At 44.1% G+C, this 21,533-nt stretch overlaps 1 protein-coding gene across 1 annotated transcript in view; it reads left to right on the top strand.

Annotated features, from left to right (window-relative positions):
* Window positions 1-16,964: 16,964 nt before the first annotated feature.
* The window catches only part of KIF26B (kinesin family member 26B), a 270,993-nt gene continuing 266,424 nt past the window's right edge, over window positions 16,965-21,533 (top strand). Inside the window, exons 1-2 of the mRNA XM_053973226.1 lie at window positions 16,965-17,237; window positions 17,492-17,893. Of these exons, the coding sequence (XP_053829201.1) occupies window positions 17,175-17,237; window positions 17,492-17,893 (465 nt within the window). The 5' untranslated portion in view covers window positions 16,965-17,174. The remainder of the gene's footprint in view (window positions 17,238-17,491; window positions 17,894-21,533) is intronic.

Below are 21,533 nucleotides of genomic sequence, written 5' to 3'. Positions count from 1 at the left end.
AGGAAGAGCCTGGGCCTTCAGTTTCATGGAGGAGAGTGGCTGGGTATGCTGGTGGGTATGCCAAGTCTGGGATGGCACAGGAAGTTAGGATGTTTTAGGTCCAGTAATACACTGTTATAATTGTGTGAAAGGGGGAGAGTAGTCTTGAAAATGACAGGAGGCTGGCAGACAGGTTTAATTTTGGACTTCGTGAGAGATATTGGAAGGTCACACAGTCTCTTGCTACCTGACCTTTCCATGTGTAAAGTCAGAGGAATTATAAAGAATAGGAGACAGGGAGTATCAGTCTTGCCTACTTGTATTGCTGACTTTTTGTATCACTAATTCTGATGTTTACAGTGTTTTGTACTATGATGGTCTGATAACATAATTAATGTAACATAAATAATAAAATTCTCAGCCTTCAAGTCTTTTGTTCCAGACTGCATGTTCAGGTCTCAACTTCTAAACAGGTCAGTCCACATTGTGTATGTTTTTAATTGCACACAACTCTATTTCATAGTATCTCATGCCATGATAGGTTTGACTATAAAACTAACTATTAAAACATCTGCTCTTATTGTTGCAGGGTGTTTTTGGCAGGTCATTACTAGGCATGGGGACTATGCTGATTTAAAAGCTAAAGAAAGATGTAGGTTGAAACAAAGCAGATCTCCCATTTAACCTATTTTGAATCCCTGGGGCTACTGTTTGGCTTAGTGTAGTTCTGAAAGCCAAGAAAATGTTACTCACTATGCTCAAAAGATTGATCACAGCATTTGTGTCCTGAGGCCCAAATCCTAAAGCTCTTATTCACAGAGAACTCCTATTGACTTCAAAGGGAATTCTGTCTACAGAACAGCTTCAGAAATAGTGATGCACTGCCTCACAAAGCACTATAAAAACTTTTTAGTCTCTTTAAAGAAGACTTATCTGTCAAAGATCCAACAGAGATGTCCAAGCAGCTTCAAGTTGTGTCATTGAAATAACCAAAACTGTAAAACTGTGGGTGTAAGTAGTTAATTCTTGTCTATAGTAATGCAAGCAAGAGTTAGCAAGAGTCAGCAGTCAGAACGTTTCCATATTGTTCAGAGCACAAAATGTGAAACTAGGCATGCTTCTGCATGGAGATGGAAAATATCTTTTCCTGTTATTATCCTGGAGACACTGCAGCTTTAAAAACACACACACATGTTGCTTCTGTGTTTTCATATACTAAACCAATTCCTTTTATTCTGGACTCTATTTCTTCTAGAAGCCTTTTAAAAGAGGCTTCCTTGTTGCAAATACCTGCCTAAATGGTAGCATAAAAAAGAATAGTTCAGAATAAGATGCTTCAAATAGAGGAAAGCCCTTGAATATTTGCTGTCAACAGCAGTCTCGTTCTTGCCAAGGCAGCAGCATCGCCCAGTGCAGAACAGGTCCTAAGATTTGCCTTACGATGTGCAGCCATGTCTTCCCCTAGATACCACCCTAGTGATTAAAATAACTAGAGTGGAGTTCTAAGGGTTTCTAGAGGTGTGGTTTTGAAGTGATAATGCAAGAATTTGGAACTCTTTGAGGTCTTCTGCATCTGTGAATTATTCAAGTTTTATGCATTGCAATAGATTTTACAATGAAGGCTATATTATGGTCCATTTGGAAACTGGTAGCAAAGACTGAAATTTTAATCCATAGTAACACAGCCAGGAAAAACTCAGTAGTGCAACTTTAAGGACTTAGTTCCAACTTTGTTGGAACACCTATTTGCGTGATGAAGTTGCATTCAATATTGCAGAGACAAAACTAAAAACACCCCACGATAGCCAGTTTTCATGTGGTCTTAAGGTGTTACCTTGAGAAGCAATGCCATTCTTCAGAGCTCCCACAAACATAGAGGTGCACTGAAATTCAGCTCAAATTTAATAGAAAACTGAGAACCTGTCTCTAGTTCTTCATGCTTTGTCAAAGTTGCAGAGATAGATTGTTACGCTAAATATGATAGTTTACTATCAGTGAGATCACGAAGGGAGAACATTCTGAGAAGCTGTATAACTAGGAGTGGGAAGAAGACCACTCTAAATACAGGGCCCTTGTCTCAATCCATTCAAGACAAAAAAGAAGGCAAGAAAGAAGGCAAGAAGGAGAGAAGGAAAGAAAGAAAAAAAGAAAAAGAAAAAGAAAAAAAGAAAGAAAGAAAAAGAAAGAAAGAAAGAAAGAAAGAAAGAAAGAAAGAAAGAAAGAAAGAAAGAAAGAAAGAAAGAAAGAAAGAAAGAAAGAAAGAAAGAAAGAAAGAAAGAAAGAAAGAAAGAAAGAAAGAAAGAAAGAAAAGAAAGAAAGAAAGAAAGAGAAAGAAAAAGAAAAAGAAAAAGAAAAAGAAAAAGAAAAAGGAAAAAATTCAAGAGTTCTACCAGAGCCACAGTTTGTTGACATTCAGGAAATGTTATAAGACATGTCTATTTGCCCAGGATAGCTATTACTCGGTGCACAGAGACTGGCTTAAGCCCCAGATTTAGCTGTTTGGATGCAGTTTGTTTCCACTGCTTGTCTTATCTGGAGGCACAATGCAATGCTGCTCTCATTCACCTTTTTATTACAGTGCCCTCCAAGGTTCAAATGGGGAAAACCCCCAACAGTTTAGTCTAAGAATATCTAGCACAAAAAGAAGGGGACACACAGTGTAATCCCAGTTACTCTTTTTATGGCTATTTAATTACAGCTTTTTTACAATTTATATAAAAAAAACATGAGTTTTCTCTGTTGCTCCTTTGTCGAGACAGGTTTCCTTTGATGTCACACCAGAGTACATATCCTGGAAGAATCTGTAAAAATGCACTGGAAACAAAGGTAAAAGAAACTGCTGAGAGAATGTAAGCATTGGCTTTACTACACCAATGTGAAGAAAGAAGTTTGTCCTTTTTCTTCATTTCCTTTTGGCAGTGTGCATTGGGATTTCAGGAAGATGTTCTCACAAAACTCTTGTGGCTCTGATGGGGTAGAACTGACTAGCCATGAAGAAAAGTGGCACGTTGAAATGTGTCATTTGCATTTTCTCATGTAAAAGACTGAAACTTCTTTTTCCATCTTTCAAACCACAAAGGGATGCAATATCTTTTGGCAAAGTAGTACAATGTGAGATGCACTTGTTGGTGATATCTCTGTTTTCCTCTTCAAAAATGTACCACCCCTCCAGCATAACTAGTGCATTCGTTCTAGTAGAGGATCTGCCACCAGAACATAATCTTCAAAACAGCTAAATCAATACTGGAGACAGTAGCAGACACTGCAGAGCTTAACCCTCCCCCACAAATGAAGAGAATAATCTCTTTGTTTCTAATTGCCAAGGGTATGTTCTCTCTGGCAGAGATGATGTAGCAATACCCAGTGAGAGGAAGTGTTCCAGTGACAAAAGGGAATAATGATAACTCTTTCTTTTGGGTGTGATGGCAGAATTTTAACAAGGGAATCCTCCAAGCTCCATAAATTGTCTGTGTAGCATCCTTATTTCAGAACCTGGGCACTTGATGCTGAGGAGAAAGGACCATTTAAATGTTCTGAGGAATTTTTATACCCACAGACATTAGTCCCTAGCTGTAGAAGAACACATTCTCTATGTAAGCCATGCTAGCTGGCCTGCAGTAGCCAGAAACTGTTGCTCCCATGGGAGGCAATGTCAGCTGGAAGCATACAGCTAAAAAATGAAGAGAAAGTCTGTTCTGTTTTCTCAGGATAACAGAGAAGCTGAACTTCATGGCTCACACCCTGCCTGTTCTCATGGGGGAAGCAAAGGCTTTACAGTGATCCAGACAGAAGGGGAAATGCTGAATGGCAAAGTGCAGACATTTGGGACATAAAGTTAAGAAAAAGTGACCTGCAGGTAGATGTTTTGAACCCTTACACCTTTTATATGCAATGTTGACCCCCAAGATAGATAATGTCAATCAAGTCCTGTGCTATTATATGCTTACAGAAAGGTGAGCACAGGAAAAACATTTGAATTTAGAGAAAAAAATACACAAATCAAGATGGGAAGTAAAGTCCAATTTGGTGATAAGGGCTTGCCAGATTAAGTTCCTACAAAACAAGAAGCAGCAACACCTGCATTCAGAGACTCACAGTGAAAGAGTGGCTACCTGGCCTAATATGAAATCTTCAGGATCTCAATAACCATGGAAACCTCAGTGAAAGGAGTGCATCTTCAATAAAATTCAGAAAAGAGAAGAAGAAATGGTAACTAGAGAACCATCAGAGGCAAAAATACATGTATTTCCTTCTCCAGAGATGCTTGTAATACAAACAGGTTTTATTTTTAAACAAAAATATTCTTACTGGCATCTGTAGGAAACTATTTGGTGCAAAGGCTTTTTAATATCTTTTATACAGTTGTCACATATCTGCATTTATGAAGGCTTTGGTTTTAGAAGCTTTTGGACAAATTAACTCTCAGTTTTCACTTATAAGAAATAAATAATTTGTCTTCCTCACTTCTCTCAATAGCTTCAAAACCAATAAAAGCCATCTAAAAGAAGTCGCTCTGGAAGACTACAGCATGCCTTTCTAACTTGTATTTAATATGTATTGCACTGTCCCTTATTAGGAGCCAAGTTTGCATTAGTGCTGTCCAAATACGACTCTTATTTCTATACTCAGTGAGGTCTGTGAGGGACACTGTCAGAAACTACAGGTAAATAATGGTGGGGAAAAGACCAGCTCTCTGCATCAGTTAATGAATAAAGCTCAGGGAGCAACAGAAGAAACAATGCATTCATCACTGCTAAAATTTAACTCTGTAACTTACCTTTCAATAAAAATTCATAACAAGGACAATAAAAATAGCAACAGAGAAACATTCTTCCCCTTTCTCTATTGTTATTACCTTCTGTTTGTTCAGCACTCATGTGTATCCAGCTGAGACCAGTAAGTTCACTTTCCTTTTGTTACGATCTGAACCAGATATAAACTGTAAGGTAGAACTCTGCACTAAACTTTTGCTTTGTTGATGAATCTTTAAGCCTTACAATATTTGTTAAAGAACAGCAGATAAGATTGTTTGCCAGGCATTTTTCAGGTAGTAGCTGGATTAAATAAATTTGTTCAGAAGTGGCTGTCTTCAGTTCCTGCTGATCAATGAGTTTTCCTCTGAACAGCTATTCCCCACCTGGGGAGGAAACCTTCCACTGTCCCATTACTGCCCCATGTCAAAGAAATTACATTAATGACTAGCCTGGTTGCTGAGAGTCACAATCCTCTTGCTTAGGATTGTAAAAATAAACTAAACTCTCCACATTCATTGCTGCATTACTACAATGATGTTATTAATAACAATATTAATCTCCCACAACACTCCATAAAGGTCCAGCTTTACCATCCACTAAGTGTTCATCTCACAGACATGGTAAAATTTTCATAATCTTTGCCCTTCACACTGAGGGTATTTACTTTGTACACATGTACAGAGATGCCTCTGGAGATGTCAGGAAGGGGTCCCAAAATTCCCATCTCCCAGGTCTTTGTCAAAGGGGCTCACAGTTAATGTGATAATAGTTAGCAAGCTCTGTTCTTTCTGTGTTTGCATCATAGGCTCTATTTTCATACAAATCTTCAGTCAAGTGGTTATGTCCCCATATAGTGGGATCCCTGTACGTTGAGAAGAAATCGATGTATTTGAAAAGCGTGTATAACTGAGCTACATGTGCTGAGCCTGGTTTGTACAATGAAGTATTTTCTGGCCCATTAATACCTGTACTGTTGAATGCAGACTAGGCCTGTTGCCAAAGGGACCTGTATATTTTGGACTAGAGGACAAGCACCTGTACAATTTCAGTTGTTGATGTCATTGCTAACATCAATGTGAAAAGTGCAAATCGCAGGAGCCACAAGGTCTTTAGCTTGGAGCCTAATCGAATGGGTTGTAAAGTCTGTGCCTTGCTTGAGCAGTTTACTGAAGGCAGCCCAGGGGAACGTGATTAATGTACCCAATTTCATGGTATTGTGTAGATCTCTCATTGCTCTAAAACCTGCAACCTGTAATATTTCTTTGAGTTCTCTTTGCCTATCTTGATTCTCGGAATGCTCCAGACACATGTCCCTAGGGAACCAACAGTGCCAAACTTCTTTCTCATCTTCTACCTGTCCTCACACTGATGCATCCAAAGAACATCATTATTTCCTACACTGGAAGTCTGGGTAACGAGCTGTGCCTTCTTCAACAAAAGTTCATATGCGAGAGCATACTTTGACTGCCATCTTCCTCCTCCTGGAGGAAATGCCTCATTCTGTAGGGATTCTGGTGGTGTCAACTGCATACTTTGGATGCCTGCTACTTACAGAACTCTGTAGATTGGCCATGCACTGCTACATTCACAGATTATAAAATGGTTTCCATTTTTGGAGAACATTCTTTCAATTACTCATTAATTTTGGCTCCATGATCCACTTACCTGCATGGCCAGTCTGGTCTGTGAGTTGAAGGAAGCTGTTCCCTTGTAAGCAGAGCTTGTTAGGACAAATTCTTATATTTATTCCCCTTACTGACATCTTCAAGACAATGAAGAGATTGAGCCTGAGAAGCCAGAGAGTTAGCCTGGGACCTCCCTTACAGCGGACGTGACGTCAAAGTGCACCAGGTAAAAAGTCCCATTAGGATGCCCCATCCTGGCACCAGCCATGTGGCAGTTATTGTGAATAAGAGAATGAAAACCCTGTTTAAGGAACTTCTTACCTGCTTGAAGAAGGCATGCAGAAGAATTTTAGGACTAGCCTTGTGCTCCATGGAAAAAAAAGTTCTTGTGATTGTGATGTAAGGAAATGATCCTCATTTATCAAGACAAGAGCTGTAAGGTTTTTGTGTTTTAAGGATTCCTGTTATCAATATCCCATGTGGCTAAATCTTGAAAAGCAGTAATGAGTATGCAGGATGTTTGGTTTAGTTAGCAAACTAACTTAATTTGTGTAATCCACTAAAAAACACCTCCATGGCCTGTTTGCTCAAGGAAATGTGAATGTGAGCCCATTATTCAAGACTGAGGACCATTACTGTTAACACTTATGAGATGTGTAAAATAAGTGTCTATAATGATTTCTTGCTTCCCTTCTTAAAGTTTTAATATCTCCTTAGTAAGTCTGAATACAGCTCTAAAGCCTAATTAACTCCAGCTTTATTTCACTAGTATGCTACAAACAAAAAGAGCAACAAGTGTCGAGGCAGGTGGGCAGCCCATATTGCAAACAGTTCAGCTTAGGAGGAGAAGTGCATGTTTTTCTTTAAACACAGAAAATGGTAAACACAAAGTCACACAAAAACCCACACCCAGCCATCCACTCACCCTTTGCCAGACTCCTGAATGTTGTCAGGACCCTCCCCTGAAGAAGCATACAAGATTGTAGCCTTCATTGTATTGCTATTTGCACGGCAATTACGAATCCTGAAGCTGCCATATGGCCCTGGCTGCCCATTCTTTTTCCAGGTGGATTTGAATTACAGGCAGCAATTTTGTCTGCCTAGTTTCTCAGAGACTCATGCAACAAAGATTCTTCAACTCATGTGGACCCCCACTGTCATCTGAGCACCTTCCTAAAATACTTCCTTACAAGATTTTAACCTTCCTTTTGAAGTCCATGAGAATTTGGCACTTTTTAGAAAAATATGTTTGCTTTCCAGGTAAGTATGAGAACCACCTTCATGAGACATCTACCTTTACAAGTGAAATTGAGGGTGACTGACAGGATAGGCTCTATCTCCACACAGATTCTCCAAGTGCTGTGTGGCATCTAACAGGAGAATTTCAACTTAAGAAAGTTTGACAGTACTCTTACTGGTCCCTCTGGAGCTTTCTTCATACTTTTTCGCATCAAAAATGTTTTCTCTGTGATACATCAGCTTGAAGCCCAAATAAAATGAAGATTCTCTGAATGATACAACCTTACACAAACTCCTCTCTAGCAGGTGATCCTTGCATCAACTGTCATCACTACCCTGAGGTAGAGTGCAGCTTTTTCTAGGGAAAAAATCAGAATCAGTACATTTTCTGTTTTAAGTAGGCCTAGCATGCTACAGAAACGCTCCATTTCTCTTGAGATCTTCCACTCAATGGTACTGGTTCATTTATTTATTTGTATGTAGACATAGAAGAACACACGTCCCAGGTTTGCAGTATCTCTTCCACTTAGAAAAGATGTGATCCTGGCACAGACTAAAATGTAAACAACATGGGAGCAAACACCTGCCTCTCACTGCCGACAAGAACACAGATAACACAGAATCACCAGTCCCTGTCCTCAGGCTGCTTCCCCAGCTGCACTCTGTTCCCATTAGTGAACAATGAAGCCCTGGCTTCTCCCAGCAGTATGGAATGGCTCCCGAATGCATTCTAAAACACAGAGATTTGCCAGTTCCAGGGCACACATTCCAGCTCTTTTGGGCCAAAAGCATGCTTCAGTTTGTAGTCTCATTAGAGAAGTAACTGTGTGAACATACTGGCACCCAAGGCTTCTCAGTAAACATCAAAATTATCAACAAATGCCTTCACTTAGCAATGTTTATTCCAGAATATTGGTTCATACTTTCAAATAGGACCAGTCTCAGCTGTCACTGCAGCCCACCATATTTTTCTATCGCATACCTAACTGCTTCCCAAAACTCCTTGGTCACAGAATGTCATTGTGAGTCTCCTACAGCACCAGCCACTTCCAGGCCCTCACCCAGCCCGTGCTAGGACATTTGGAACAAATGCCTTATTGTAAATTGATGTTGTTGCATTATTTCAGATCAGGCATTATGCAGTGAATACAGTGGTGAGGCTAGCAGTGGTTAAAATGCTCAATAATGCTAATTGCATGGGTGAACCTTTCTTTAATATGGACAAGACTAAACAACCAAATTAAAACGTAGATGATTATAAACACTCTTGAGCCTTGTCTATGTATAAAGAGACATCCTGATGGGTCTGGAAAAAAGGCAGTGAGGAGCTGTGCAGGCAAACAAGAGTATTTTTGCTTTTTTTATTTTCCTTTTCATTGCAATTTTGTAATTTTTTTTTATTTATTTCAGTTGTTAAACTGTTCTTATCTCAATGCATGAGTTGTCTCACTTTTGCCTTTCCAATTCTCTTTCCCATCCTACTGAGGGGGAATGAGTGAGTGACTGTGGGGTGGTAGATTGTTGGCTGGAGTTAAACCATGACAAGCTGTTAGATTAAATTGACTTTTTGAAACTGATGCAGCTTTATGTCTGAGTGTAAAGCTGATGCTCTCCAGTTCAACTTGCACATGCTCACATGGTTACAAACGAAATGGGCATAACTAGTAAAAGGAGATTTACATTCAAACAAAAAAAATGATCAAGGAGGTTATGCTGATTTCATTAAGGGAATTTGAACTTCCATTTATGTTAAAGTGGTGAAACTTTCACCAGAAGCGCTACCTAAAGAAGAGAAGACCTAGTTCTGCTGAATTTGGTAACATGGAGTAATGCATTCCACTCTGCCAAAGCTTTCCAGCAGTAGAAAGAAATGCCCATCAGTTTCTGCCGGTCCACCTCTGAAGCTGTTTGTCTCACTAGCTGCCTAGGCATGGGATTGTTTTCCCTCTGTCATGGTGTCCGACAGAACAGCTATGGATCAGAAAAAAGCCACATTGCACAGCTGCCCCGTGCTTGTGTTGCTTCCAGGCAGCACAGCTTGGGGCCATAGACAGAGAATTCCATAAAGCTGTGAGTATTCCTGTGTCGCACTATGACACAAAATAACTCACGCATGCACACTAGATGCAAAAGAGGGGAAAAAGAGGAAGTTTATTTCTGACTCTGCAATATATAGAATTCCTAAAGTGACAGTGGATTGGAGGATGAAATTGCCACCTCTCCAACCACACTGGTCAAACCAACAGTCCATCAATTCTCTCCTCCCACAAAGAAGAATGCAAAACAATCATTATTTACATGAACAGTGTGAGAACTCCAGTAAAAATATGTAAACATCAGAAGGCATAGAAAACTTTTAGAAGAACTTTAAAACTCTCAAAAGAACAGGGCGACATTCCTGCCCTGAATCTGGGCAGGCATACTTTACCCCAGCCTGCCTGAGCACACAGACAGGCTGTTGGAGTCAGCTCCTGCACACTGATGTCTGTACTCAGTGACAAATCTGTTCTTTTGTTTAAACCTGAAAGAAGTTTCTGTACACAGCAACTCTGTTCACTGTGTTCACCTGGAGCACCGACTTCAAGGCGACCCTCTGATGAACAGGGATGCCTTACTCATCCCCTGCTCCCCAGAGCTGTGCTGCCAAGTCTGAACATCCCTTGGCTGACAGACACAGAAACTGAAGTGATCTAGGTCCAGTCATGAATCCTCCTGGATTTCCCCACTGGGTTACTCATGAAGTCAGAGCAGGAGAGCAGAATACACTGGAGAAAAACTCATTGTAGTAGACAGGGAAGGGCAAAGAGAGCAGCTCTGTACCTTTCTTGGCCCCTGGTCTACAGCCACGGGATATGCAAGGTCTAGCCATGGCTCTGCCTCCCCAGCTGCATGTGAGCTGATGAAGAGAGGGATCCAGGGACCAAATTGTGTCTTTCAAAGCAAACTACAGATAGGTAACAAAGAGTTTTGAGGAAAATGACAGGCAGATAAGCTAGTCATCAGCCCTCTGCAGTTGCTTCATAAAGAATATAATCAGTGTGGAATGATCTACTGCAAAGAGAAAAATGGAACAATAAAATTTTTGGAAATCTGCAAGCTCTGGGGCTCACTTTTAACCCTAAACTGTGAATAAAAGGAGTGTATGAGATGTTTGAAGAGGAGCCAAAAAAAGAGTTTCAGATTAAACAGATGCTCTGAGATCTGGAGTGGCTACTGTTATAAAAATCTCAGGAACATACTACGGTGAGACCTCTGATGCAGCTTATCACGAGTGTAATTCTCTGTTGTTTGAGCACTGAGTTGAATTAGTTCACCTCACATGAGCTGAGAGCAGGAAAGAAATCCTGCTGCCTTCTATATCTTTCATTTAAGGCATTTACACATTCAAAACTATGATAGACTAGTGCCTGTGATGCCAGCTCTGTAGCTGATCTGCACTGCTATAAATTAGTCCTGCAACAAGAAAGGATGCAGCATAAAAATGTGATGATATAAATGCTTTGCTGCTTGTTTCTCAGGGCTGCTTGGTCACTTTGCTGTGCTATGGCCGCTTATCCCCTTCCACACCATCTGCCCTGTGTCCCTGGCTCCTGGGGTGAAGCAGGCACACACGCTGGTTTGGCACTTGCTACCCTCCTTTGCCTACTTTCTCACTTTGGCACGTGCTGGCCTATATTCCTCTTATTAATGCTGTTATTTGCTAATAGCATTAATACCACCTTCTCCCCTTTTCTGCCCAAAGATATTTGCTGAAAGTAATTATTTTGGAAGACACATTTTTCCTTGGTAGCTAGAAGGTTCTTTGAAGAACATTTAAAAGAAATATTTTGCCCTTTAATATCTTCAGCCATGTCTCTGTGCTCAGGGAAAATTGCTAGCAGCGTTCCAGAGCCAATTCCTGGCAATTCAGGAGGCCCACAGAGGCAAGCAAGGTTTCTAGAGAAGAAGCAGCCTGTATCTTTCTTTCAGAGACTGTGACTGGCTGTTGTTACTCCAATGATTTTTTGCCCTGTTGCTGTTCTATGTAATATCTGCATTGCTAGGACTTGGTGCTTTGCAATTTATAGGTACTCCCAGTTTTTCAGGCTTGTCTTTAGTTCTGGAGTTGCAATGAATGCTTTTTGTGTCTGAGAAACAGAAAATGGGATTCTGTCAAATTTCAGTATTTGAATTTATGAACTTAACCAAAACTGGCTGCATGCCTGTCATTGCAATGCATCCCACTGCATAAAATGATTGCAAACTTCTCCATGCAACCCTGCTCCATGAGTATATGTATGTGCATGACACTGTATCCTTTATTACTTATGAAAAACCCATCAATATTTTATTAATAAACAGACATTGATTTTTACTGAGAACATAAAGATTTATGGAAGAAGGCAGAGCTGTGTGGCAGAAACTATGACAGCAGTTTCTAAAAAATCTATGGAATATTTTACATTTGAAATATAGGAAAAAAATCCATTCAAAATGAATCCAAATAGACAGTCCTTTTTGGAAAATAGATTTTTTCTGGTTTCGAGCACAGGTGAGTTTTAAAGACAACTGGTTTGCAACAGAATGAGACTCTTTGTCCGAATTTGAACACAAGTGGCTTCCTTTTATTTTATGGAGATATTCAAGGAGGCTCTCAGTGGAGCAAGGAGAGTACAGGCTAACATCTGTGCAATGGCCCTGAGGCAAAAGGACTACACCAAGCAAACAGGGAGATGTAGCCCTGTCAGAAGCACAGGAAGACCCTGCTGTTGTTTGCTGTAGGAAAAAGTATACACAAAGTAGACTGATTTGGGACTGCTGGTAACAGCAGGAAGCTGAAGCTGTAATAAGGACAACCTGGAGGGTTCCCTGTCTACCCTACAGCACCTGGAACTAGGGATTGTAGTAGTGACTGGGAAGTACTTATTTTCTAGTGTCAGACTACTTTTACCCTGACACACAAGGAAATCTTGGGACTGATTTAGAAATTGTGATATAGCAAACACCCCAGCAGACAGCTCATATGGAGGAAATGCACAGCCTTCATTCTCCATGACATCATGCTCAACAAATGTCAAGAGCAAATAGGAAAACACCCTACAGACACATTGTATAACCCAGATAGTATGGAAGGAACATTACCTACAGTACCAGAAGAACAAATTCGGTCCATACAGCCAATTTCCTCCTGTACTGCATGTATTCATAAACCTGGCAGAATACTCAGACTGGGGTGATGTGTGCTTCTGCTCATGTGGGGGCTATACAAAAGGATAAAGGGACTTAATGTGTTTGATGTACCAGAGCTTTTTACTGAAAAGGTCTAATAGTTTGGTAAGGGGAAGAGAGCAAGAAATTGAATAGTTTTAGAGATGAAATACGTCAAACTGAGAAAGTTCTGGTGATTTTATTTGTAGCTCTTAATAATTAGCTGTTTCTATCTTTATAATTAATTCTTTGTCAGTATTACTACAAATGCCTTCAATTTCCTCACTGTCCCCCAATGGACTCCAGCTCATTAATATGCAGCTTTAAGCAAGTATCGGAGCTGTCATGCATTTCAAATCTCCCCTAGGAAGCTTTTAAAAATTGTGAGTAAGACCTGATACTGAGAATTATTAGCACCAAACCTGGAAACAAAGCTTCTGTGCAGGCAGTGATGATTCTTCAAGTTACAGTTGCTGTCACCTTTTGTATTCTGGAATTTATTAAAAATGTGAACATCTCAAAGCACTTCTTTGATGCAGCCAACATTTCCAGCTCTTATAAACTGCTGTTTATGGATAGTACTGGGCTTGTGCCAGCATCTCAGATTTGAATGATGAAGCTGAACTACTAGGTCAGATTTAATTGCACTCACACTGAGAAATACTCAGAAGAAATCCACTGAAGGCAGCAGAGAAATAGTACACCATGGCAAACACACTGCAGTATGATGGAGAAACTGGAAGGTTTTATACTCACTAAAAGACAGGTCATAACAGTCCACAGATGTGTCATACCTAGATTGAGATCAAAATCCAGCCACAATGCTTTGAGACCAGCTTTAGCTTGAACCTCTGACACTTAAACCTGCATCCAAGGGCTTTGGCTCTTGCCCATTTACTCATAAATGTCAGAACAGCCCAATTTTTTCAGCTCTGTCCCGAATTAAGAACAACAATCAGTCTAACTTCTGAAGTGCTAGCATAAATGATTTACCATGACTAAGGTTACGGCAGATTCCCATGACTGATGGCTACAATGACAGAAGAAATGTGTAAACTTGAGAGCTGTGGAGCTGCCTGCCATTGGCATGTTGGTGATTCTGCTAATCATCTTTCGTTAGTGACATATGGATTGTAAGGTTTTTATAAGAGGAAACCAAACCAACTTCCACATTAGAGAGCCTAAAGAGAGAGAGAAAGCCATACCTCAATGCTTCTCAGAGGGAAAATTGTTAGCCTAGAGAAAGGGTTCTTAGCAGAGCTTCTTGCTGGAGTGATACTAATGTATCCCATACTTGGTTCAGCATGAAATAAAAAGAATGGGAAAGATTTTATCAGAAATACCTCAAATTAGAAAATTTGGAATATCTCTCAGCTTCCAAAATTGTTCACAATTCAATAAAGTCTTTCTTGAAAACCAAAGTGCCACTAAATACTGACACCTGTCAGGAAAGAGAGCTGATGCAACAGCAGCAAAGCTATTGACTAACTAAGTTACAAACCTGCAAGCTGTGAGAGGCGCTCTCCAAATGCACCTTCTTAACATTTCCTGCCAACGTGAGACATAAGGAAATGCAAATTTTCTACTAAGATTCGTCAGGCTCAAAGCTCAATTTCACTATTTCCTGAGGTCCTCATTTTCTGGCTGGAGGTGTTCTACCTCCTCACCAGACATGACCTTCTCCACCTCAAACCAAACTTAGCCATGAGCTAAGGACCGAGAAAGGCATCCTCCTCAAGATCCTGCTATGTGGAAGGCACCCGTTTCTGTCCTGCTGGGCTACTCCATCTGCTCCAGCACCCCTTCACCCGCGCTGCTGGCAGGCACCCTACCGAAGCCGTGAGTGTGAACCCATCTCGTTTGGGATGATGCCGGAGCCCTCACCCAGCCGGGCTCTAAGAGTCCTGGGAAGAGTTCCGCCTGAAGAGAGGCGCGGCCCTTTGCCGCCGCGCCCGGAGGAGCCGCAGGCAGGGGTTCCCCGGAGCAGAGGCAGCGCTGCGCCGGTGCCGGTGCCGGTGCCGGTGCCGCTCCCTCCCGCGCTGCCGGCAGAGGGCGCGCGCTGCCTGCCAACGCCGCGGGGCCGCGCCCCCGCCCGGCCGCCTCAGCCCCGCGCCCGCCCCCGGGCCGGGGGCTCCGAACTCGGCGGGCGGCGCCGTCCCGAGCCCGCGTCCTGCCGCCGGGGCCGGGGAGCAGCGCGGTCACTCAGCCCGCCGCGCCTCCCGCGGGACGGTGCCCGCCCCCCGCGCTCCTCCCGCCCGGCTGCCGGGGGCCGCGGAGCCGCCCTGCGCCTCTGGGTCTGTGCGGGGAGCGGCGGCCGCGGGGCTGGCAGAGCTCGGCGTCCCGGTCCCGCCCGGGCCCGGCGTGCGGCTCGGGAGGGGCCAGCGCGCCCCTGCCCGCGGCGCTGGCGGCAGCGCGGTGCTGCGCCCGGGGCCACGGTCCCCGGGAGCGGACGTGGTTAGGCAGGCAGAGCTGGCAGCTGGGGAATTCAAGGTCTGCCGAAAAAAGAAGGAAATGTGCCAGCTCGGCACCAGGACTGAGGCCAGAGAACGCGCAGTTCTACACCGCAGTGTGAGCACTACCCCCAGTGAGCAGCGCGGGGCCAGGGGAGGCTCTACAGCTCTGTGCCGCTGTGGGCTCGCACGGCATTTCCCTGCCTTACCTTGTCATCCCTCTCACGTCTGCCTACGGAACAAACCACGGGATCTCCGCATGCGGATTTATGTGAAACCCATTCACATGCAACAGCAGCTGGGGTTCACGTCCTTTGTTTGCCCGTTTGTTTCGCTTTTTGGGGTCACCTATGTAAACGCAAAAGGCATTACGATGCAGCCTGGCTATCTTGGATGGCATCACTTGTATCAGCTTTAGATTAAAGCTTTCCTAACCACATCAGGAATGGCTGTTCCTTTCTCAGAGTGACAACATAGTGAAGTAAAAACACAACAGAGCATTTTACACATCTTTACTACTGGTAGAGTATCTGGAAAGACATGCAAGCACTGGGAGATTCCTTGCTCAGCGATTCAGCAGGCTGGTGTTGTTTCCTCATGGCTGTTATGGCCCAGGTACACTAGGGATGCTGGAAGGATGCATTTATATGGAAGTAACAATAGGAGGTTAGAAAGGTGGATGCAAGTCCCCTGTGTGTTCTGCCCTCTCAGTTGCATCAATCTATCCATGTTATGATCCTATCAGGGGATCTGGCATTTAGGTCTTTATTGCCTCCATTTCTGAGAAAATTACCAACTCGTTTTGAGGGGGAAGATTTATTAGAGATGATTTTTCTATCTACAGGATTTGAAATAAAAAAGGATATGTAACAGATACACATGATCAGCAAATGGAAATCGTAATTAGAAAGGAAAGATTAACAGAGACACAAGTCTGTAGAATTTCATTGTTAAGAGATCAATTTATGATGCCCTTGACTGCATGTTAAATTAATACACGTAAAATTACAACATGGAAAAGAGATGCCAGTGACTGTCATAAATACAGCTTGCTTTTCTTTCCTAGTTATTTAGGAAGGACTGGGAACACTTGTGAAATCACGTTCATTAAAGCCTGAATAGAGGCAACTAACCAATAACTGCGGTGGAAGCAACAAGGTTCTCCCCCCTCCTCGCACCCACCCGCCCTTTTCAAGAATGGGGGGAAATCACAGACGTCAATCAAGAAATACTGCAAAATAAAATGGACCCTCCCGGCAGCCGAGGCATCGCGCAGAGTAGCGGTGAGGCTCTGGCAGTCTGCTGGCAGCCTCCGGCGCCGCCAGCCCTGCAGCTCCGCCGCTAACCGAGGAGCGCACGGGGCTCCACAGCCCGGGTCTTTCCTTCCCTCCCTTCCAAAACTGTCAGGCACAAATGGGCAGGAGGATATTGGCTGCCAGGGGCGCGGAGGCTCCTCCCAGAGCCTGGATCCCGATATTTTTGGAGGATTTCTTCTAACTCAGTTACAAACCTTGGCGAAGGGAACAAGTTGCCGCTGTAGCGGAGGCAGAAAGCGCCTCTGCTTGGGAGAGCGCGGCTCTCGCTCCTTCTTTCGCCTTCCCAAGGCTACCTTGGATGCTTCACCTCACTTGCGGATGAGAGCTGTGCTGCCTGTCGCGGGGGGGGGACCGCTCCTGATTTGGATGTTGCTGTTTCTGTGAAAACAAGGGTTGTAAAGGAATGAAAAGGGAAACAATGAAGAAAAACCGACCGGGAGAGAGCCCCAGCCCCAAGCGTTTTCCCGAGAACTGACGGGTGTTTTGGGGCTGAGCGATCCCGTCGGAGGCGGCGGAGGGAGCAAGCCTGCCCGCTCCGCGGGGGACTTCCCGGGACCGGCTATTCCCTTCGGATGCGGACTGGGAGACCTGTAGGAAATTCTCCCGCCGCCCTGCGAAGCCACCATGAATTCAGTGGCTGGAAACAAGGAGAGGATTGCGGTCACGGCGCGGAGCAGAAAATATGGGGTAAGTTGTCGGCACCGGGGCGGCTCGGAGCGCTGGTCGCCACGGTGCCGGGGCTCCTGCGCTTCCCTCCCGGCGGCTGCAGGCGATTGTCTCCCGGCCCCGCGCAACTTCCGCGGTGCGGAGCGGCGGCGGCTCGGGGCGCCCCGCGGAGGCGGGCGCGGCGCGGGGCCACCGCGGGCGCGCAGCGACCGAGCGAAACTTGCCGGCGCCGCCGGGCCTCTCTGCCTGACCCGCTGCTCCTTCTCCCGCTCCAGGTGACCGACCCCTGCTCCCCCACCAAGCCCGCCGCCCCCTTCTCCCCCGAGAGCTGGTACCGGAAGGCGTACGAGGAGTCCCGGGCGGGCGGTCGCCCGGCGCCGGAGGGAGCCGGCTCTGCCCTGGGCTCCTCCGGCACCCCGTCCCCCGGCTCTGGCACCTCTTCGCCGGGCTCCTTCACCGGTTCGCCGGGACCCGCCTCGCCCGGTATCGGCACCAGCTCCCCCGGCTCCCTGGGAGGCTCTCCGGGCTTCGGCACCGGCTCGCCGGGCTCCGGCAGCGGCGGCGGCTCCTCGCCGGGCTCGGACCGCGGCGTCTGGTGCGAGCACTGCAACGCCCGCCTGGCGGAGCTGAAGAGGCAGGCGCTGAAGCTCCTCATCCCCGGGCCCGTCAGCAGCAAGGTGAGCGCGGGGCCGGGGGAGGCGGGGGGGTCCCTGTGCCCGGAGCGGCCCCCAGCAGCCGCCGGGGCTGTCGGCCACTTGGGCTCCCCTCTGCCGGTGTCACCGCCGAGCGCTTTGCGGTTTATTTGTGTTCTCTCCCTTCTTGGTCTTGTTCCCTTGTTCCATCCCCTCCTGCTTCATGTGGAGCAGCGTGCCTCTGTCTCCGGAGGGCGGCCTGGCTTCAGGAGAATCTGTGACAGTCCTTCCAGCGTGCTTCTTTTCCCCATTTTTCATTGTATTATTGTATTGACAGTGATTCGGTGCTATTTCCTGAGCGTTTTTTTTTTTTTTTTTTTTGTGTGTGGTTTTTTTTTTGTTTTTTTTTTTTTTTTTTGTTTTGTGTTTGTTTTTTGGTTTTGTGGGTGTAAGTAAGGGTGGGAATATTACATCGGAGTCACTGGTCCCTTGCCCTTTTGCTGTCTTTGATTCCTACAGGATGGATGTACAAATCGTCCTTAGACTTGTCAGACAACTTAGTAGTGAGGTGTGTACATATGGTCTGATGCCAGTGGTTTCTACTTCCATTGAGGGAGAAACCCTTCTGTAGCTCTGGGTTCACATGAGGCATTGAAATGCTGTGTGAGCCCAAAGGTCACTCAGTGAGGCTGTGGCAGACCATGGCATTGAATCCAGTTCTCCCAGGTGTCTTTAGCAGAAGGATAACTTGGTGGTGCTTCTCTTGTAGAGAAGCGCCAGATTTTCTTTTTATTCCCAATAAGACTTGAAAATACTTGAAGCTGCTGGACTCTGAACGTTGGGTTGAATAATCCTGTGCTGAAAGGGGATGTAAGCATTGCTGACATTTGGTCTCACGTTTTAAGAGCTGACTCATCCTGAATACAGTTGGAAACCTGTTTTCTGCCTCTCTTGGGGTATTTGGTACCTTCAAAGGCATACTCAGAAATTCCTTGGTTTTGTTTTGGATTTTTTTTCCTTTTTGTTGTGCATATAAGATTAAGGCTAACAGTCCTAAAGGAGTGACCAGCAGCCCTTGGCTGACCTCATGCTACTAAAATAGTAAGCATTGGGTTCCTCCATAGCAACCTTGTGAGCGTTGTATTGTGAATGGGTCTGCAGCTCCTGGAATGTAGTACAATGCAATTTTGTTTGCCTTGTTGGGTCCAGGTACTATCAAATGATAATATTTACTCTTCCACTTCAAAGAGTTTTCATTAGTGGTTACAATAAAGAGGAATCATGGAAGAGAGCCGACTGCTGGGAGAGGGTCCCTGGTACTGCTGTTGTACTCTCCATGATTTATTTATGTGCTCTTTGAGAGGGAGCTGGTGCTCTCATGAACAAAAGACTCAAGGGCTGGTTGTTACCTTGTCTCAAGAGCTGACTTAACTGAATTATTCATGAACAGGGAAAGGTGGATCCACCAAAATTAGTAGTAAATTTAACCATTAATACATGGTTGATTCACTTTAAAGTGGCCCTGTACCAAAATCTTGTCAAATTTCAGGCTGTGTGATTTGACAGTAATTACCAGCTGTGAGTATAGGTGGGAAATTACTGATACAGATATGGGAGCCATCAGAATAACTGAGAATTAGGGGTAGAGGGGAGGATGAAACTAACATCAAGGCACGGTGTTAAATAGAAATTGACTGATTTTAGTCCTGTAAATGTTTGCAGAGGGTTCCTTTACTGCAGTAGTGATTGACATTGCCCATCCTAGCCTTCCTGAGAGGTTACCCTTGTGTTTCTGCTGCTATTTGTTCTGCTGTTCACTTAGTTTAGCTGATGGTGTTGTACAGGCCAATGTTTATTTGTATCAGTAGCCTTTTAGCCTTCTTACCTATGTTCCTTTTTTTCTTTTTATGCCTCCTTTCCAAACCTTCCACTTCTGTAGGAGTGCCACTGACAGAAGTGCTGTCCAATCTGTGCATTTAGGAGCAAGGGAGGAGGCACAAGTAAGGTGGTCTCCATGGGCATGGGTGACCCTCTGCCCTATTTGCTATGCTTAATAGTACTTGCAGGCTCAATCATGTTGAGGTATTCTTGTTGAGTTGTGAGCTGGCACACAACTCCTTTCTGTGGTGGGTGATGCTGGCTGTGACTGTTTGCAGAAGCATCTTTCTCTCATCCTTTCTGGCTTGTGACTGTTAAGAACTTTCTGGGCTTGTGATTTTTGCCTTCAACGGGTGCTTCCCAGCAGAGTGAGGCCTCTGGTCTGGATATGTGGGACACAAACATCATGGCTAGTGCCATTGACTTCTTTGGATTGGGTATAATGTGGTGGTCTTAAAAGTCTGTTTTTCCTGGTATAATGGGGTAGCCTTATCAGTGTTGGCTTTGAGGAAAGCAAGGTGTTGGCATGGGCTGTACTACTTCAGTCAGGGCCTGTGAGCTGCCTCTAGTAACACTCTGGATGTCTTTGCTGAGAGTGAGATGTACAGGGTTTCTCAAAAATGTGGAAACCTGTTTGTGTCTGGGGAAAACTGGCTTTGGTTTGGATTGAGACTGAAGTCTAACCACACTGTGTCAATGTAGATGGCATTTTTTCAGGGTCCTATGAGGTCTGCTCTTGATTGCTGCTATGGAAATAGGGGCTTTTTGAGTGTGGAATGGATCCTGCCACTTGAATTAAGTGGAAGAAGGAGCAGATAATATTCCTGATTTTGGGTATTCCCTCAGAACTTGCAAAACATCCTACAATTCAAGTCTGTGGTGCCCATAGGACACAGCTAATTGATGATATTCCTTTATTAGAACTATTAAATGAAGCATTTCAAATGTCTGTAGCCAGGTCTGACATATTTTCTCTTGTTGCTGTTGAAGACAGCCTAGTATTATGGTATTATGAGTACTATGGTATTATAAGTACAGTCTGTAGCACCTGTTTTCCATTTATGCTGTATTTAGAAATGCTCATCATCTGGGATAGTGCGTGTTGCAGAGCAAGCAGAATATGAGAGTATCTGTGTTTTAATGTGTATCTAGTAGCAGATATTGGAATCTGCAGTAACCTATCCAAATGTGAACCTACATTGATATTTCTGACAGCGGGCAGTCATGTAAAGGTTTGTATATATCTGTCAAATGTAATAGTGTGCTTAATTGCTTAATAAACAGACCAGGCTTTATGCATGAAGCTATGTACTGAAGCTTTTCATTTGATTGAGAAAAAGCCACACTTTAGCTAGAGCAAACTGTTTCTGACTAGGTCATTGTTAGTGTTGAGGTGTTTAGCTTTCCATTCTAAATAGAAACATTCTCTCCTAATACATCAACAGGATGGAAACTTTTTTTTTTGTGAGGCACAAAGGTGAAGAATATGTAATTATAGTTACATTAATTTATTCTAGCCATTTAAAATGCCAGGTTCCCTGCCAATAGCAAAAAGAATAGTGCTAAAAGCTTATTGTTTCTTTTTCCTCCTCTTGTGTTACAGATGTGACTTAATGATGTTCAGCAATTACATTCATAGAAGGGGTTATATTTTATGTGAATTAAATCTTATTGTAACCCCCAAGCGAAGCAGGCTTGTGGGAGTTGACTAGCACAGGTGGCTGATATAGATGCACACTGCAGTTTGTGACTGAGGGCATCTTGGAGCTTTTGGTGCCTGTTGTTTGTGGGGTTTATGTTGCATGAT

Source organism: Vidua macroura, chromosome 3 (genome assembly GCF_024509145.1).
Source record: "Vidua macroura isolate BioBank_ID:100142 chromosome 3, ASM2450914v1, whole genome shotgun sequence".
NCBI lineage: Eukaryota > Metazoa > Chordata > Aves > Passeriformes > Viduidae > Vidua > Vidua macroura.
This window is presented reverse-complemented; position numbering and strand designations above follow the sequence as displayed.